Here is a 2500-nt window from a genome sequence, read left to right on the forward strand (position 1 = left end):
AATTATTATTATTATTATTATCATTATTATTATTATTACAATATTATCATTATTATTGTTATCATTATTATTATTACTATTATAACAAAAAGTCACAGTCGTAACGAACTCGACTGCAATATTTTGTTGTCACCACTATAATCAATATTATTACAACAGCTATTGATTTTTTCCCATTATTACTGTCGAGACTGTTATTCCCAACATCAGTATCATTATCATTGTTACTCATGCATGGAATATATGGAATATGAATAATACTGACACTGTAGTCATGATCTCTATACCCAAATTGTTGTGATTATTATTTTTCACTGTTGCTGCCGTTTTCATTATCAGTGCTAAGGTTGTTGTTGTTGCTGTTCTCGTTATCATCAGGATCATATCCCTACTACTGTTACTTCTAATATATCAATTTCCATTGCTATTATTTTACTGATAGTGATAATTATAACAATTGTGATAATAATGATAATTTGGAGAAAGTCCGCGGAAATCGCCGCTCCTGAGTTTCAGATTTATCTTGCGCGCATACCGAGCAAAGGCAATGTTTATTAATTAAAATAATAAAGTGATAAAAACTATAAAAACCATAACGACAAAAAATCGATGGAATTAATGGCGACAGTAATAAATATAATAATAGTGATAATGCTTATAAGGCTGACAACGATAACAATCAATAATATTGATGATGATGATGATGAGGATGATGATGATCATCATCATCATCTTCATCATCATCATCATCATCATCATCATCATCATCATCATCATCATCATCATCATCATCATCATCATCATCATCACCATCATCATCATAATGATTGATGATGATGATAAGATTTGTAGATGATGCTGATCATAATAATAACAATGATATTATGAGAAGTATTGATGATGATAATGATAATAATAATAATAATATGAAATTATCGATAATATCATTGTCGAAATTGGAATAAACTAATATATGAGTGTTCCTTGACATTATATATACAGCTATGAGAAGAACAATTTATAAACACAATTGGATCCAAATGCATCATATTACATCCGGTATATGTGGTATTTTTATTATTTATATACTCATTTCTGTTGTATCATAACTTGATTGTTATCATTCAGTTCCATCAATATAATCGTCAAGAAATTATACTTCATCGATCTTTAAAGCTTGGTTACCGTATCAGCGTGTTTCTGTTATTCAAATATCGCTAGAGGTGATAACTATAAACGCTCTTCGTTAGGATGAAAAAAAGGTAAATATCCACGTATATCCACATGGATATCCACATATATAGTGCTATTCTGGATCTGAATTTTCCATTAGAAGAATGAGGTTGAGATCAAGAGACAGATCATCATTTTGGACTATCATCTGTGAGAAATATCTCAGTTCGATTTTGTTATGCTGAAAATTTCATACGGCGATGCAATGCTAAATTTTGCATAATTAAGTGCAATGTTTGGTGATGGTTATAATGATCATAAATGGTTGGAGTTAAAGCTAATTTTTCCTCACATGAAATTTGTAACGGCTCTTAATATTTCAACATTCCCAATATTTCAAATCTTTTTATCTTAATGTCTCTCTTTAATATCTCAATATTATTGGATGTTGTTGACATTCATCGTAAAACACGAATAGATCCCTAATCTTGCCAAACTTACTTCCTTATTAACGAAGCCGCGAGCGCTCGTGGATTCTTCGAAGAGACCTCCAAGGTCTATCTCAACGGGAAGGACACCCACAGAGTACAGGGTTACGAACTTTAGGAAGATGAGGAGGAGGAGGAGGAACTGCATGAAGGACAGTTCCCCGAGTTCGACACCATTGGTGTTTGAAGGGGTGACTTCGACCTCTTCAATCATTACACTAAAGCACTTCCGTTGGACTCAAGAAGACGCGGGTATCTAATCACTGGTTCATAGCTAATCCTTCATCTCTCTCCTTCGTTCGTCACGTCAGGAATGTAACCGTTCTTACCATTCGAAATTATTCACTCCCTCAATAATCACTCCTGGATGACGTGTTTTCCAGAAGCTTATCCCTTGACGAGGGTTCAGATAGGACTGATGCTTCTTCCAAGGGCGTGGTGGGGTAGGCCCGTTTGGGATTCAGTGGTAGTAAGGAGGAAGGGAGGGAGGGGGAAGGAAAAAGGGTACCTGGTCGAGACTTTCAAACTCAATATTTCTCCTCGATGGTGGTCAATTTTAGAAGGTAACTTCAGCATTTCGTATGAAGAGCAGTGAGGAGAACAGGACCATAATCGCCATGAGGATAAAGGTATCCATTAAATAAAGTATTTCAGCGTTTAGAGAAAAACATACGAGGTAACACTCGAAGTCATGACGTTTGCATACACATCAATACATGGCGCTTGCTTTCTACTTGTATTACGGAGACCTACAAAGAAGATTGTCTTATGATATTCAACGAAGCCGGTTTATCAAAACTATCGAAAACGAGAGAAAATGATATCGTTGAAAGTGCTGG

General features: G+C 34.6%; 2 protein-coding genes across 5 annotated transcripts in view; one reads left to right on the forward strand and one right to left on the reverse strand.

Annotated features, from left to right (window-relative positions):
* LOC125032727 overlaps positions 1 to 2500 on the reverse strand; it is a 77672-nt gene that overhangs the window by 16452 nt on the left and 58720 nt on the right. For 2 of the 4 annotated variants that reach the window (XM_047624025.1, XM_047624024.1), the window contains exon 1: positions 1675 to 2099. The exons of the other annotated variants lie outside the window; for them this stretch is intronic. In XM_047624025.1, coding sequence (XP_047479981.1) covers positions 1675 to 1875 — 201 coding nt within the window. In that variant the 5' untranslated portion in view covers positions 1876 to 2099. Of the gene's footprint in view, positions 1 to 1674; positions 2100 to 2500 lie in introns of those variants that run through there. 4 annotated transcript variants of the gene reach the window in all.
* Positions 1 to 2500, forward strand: part of LOC125032725 — a 75245-nt gene that overhangs the window by 3684 nt on the left and 69061 nt on the right. The gene's annotated exons all lie outside the window — the stretch shown is intronic.

This window comes from Penaeus chinensis, chromosome 15 (genome assembly GCF_019202785.1).
Source record: "Penaeus chinensis breed Huanghai No. 1 chromosome 15, ASM1920278v2, whole genome shotgun sequence".
In the NCBI taxonomy this organism is placed as follows: domain Eukaryota; kingdom Metazoa; phylum Arthropoda; class Malacostraca; order Decapoda; family Penaeidae; genus Penaeus; species Penaeus chinensis.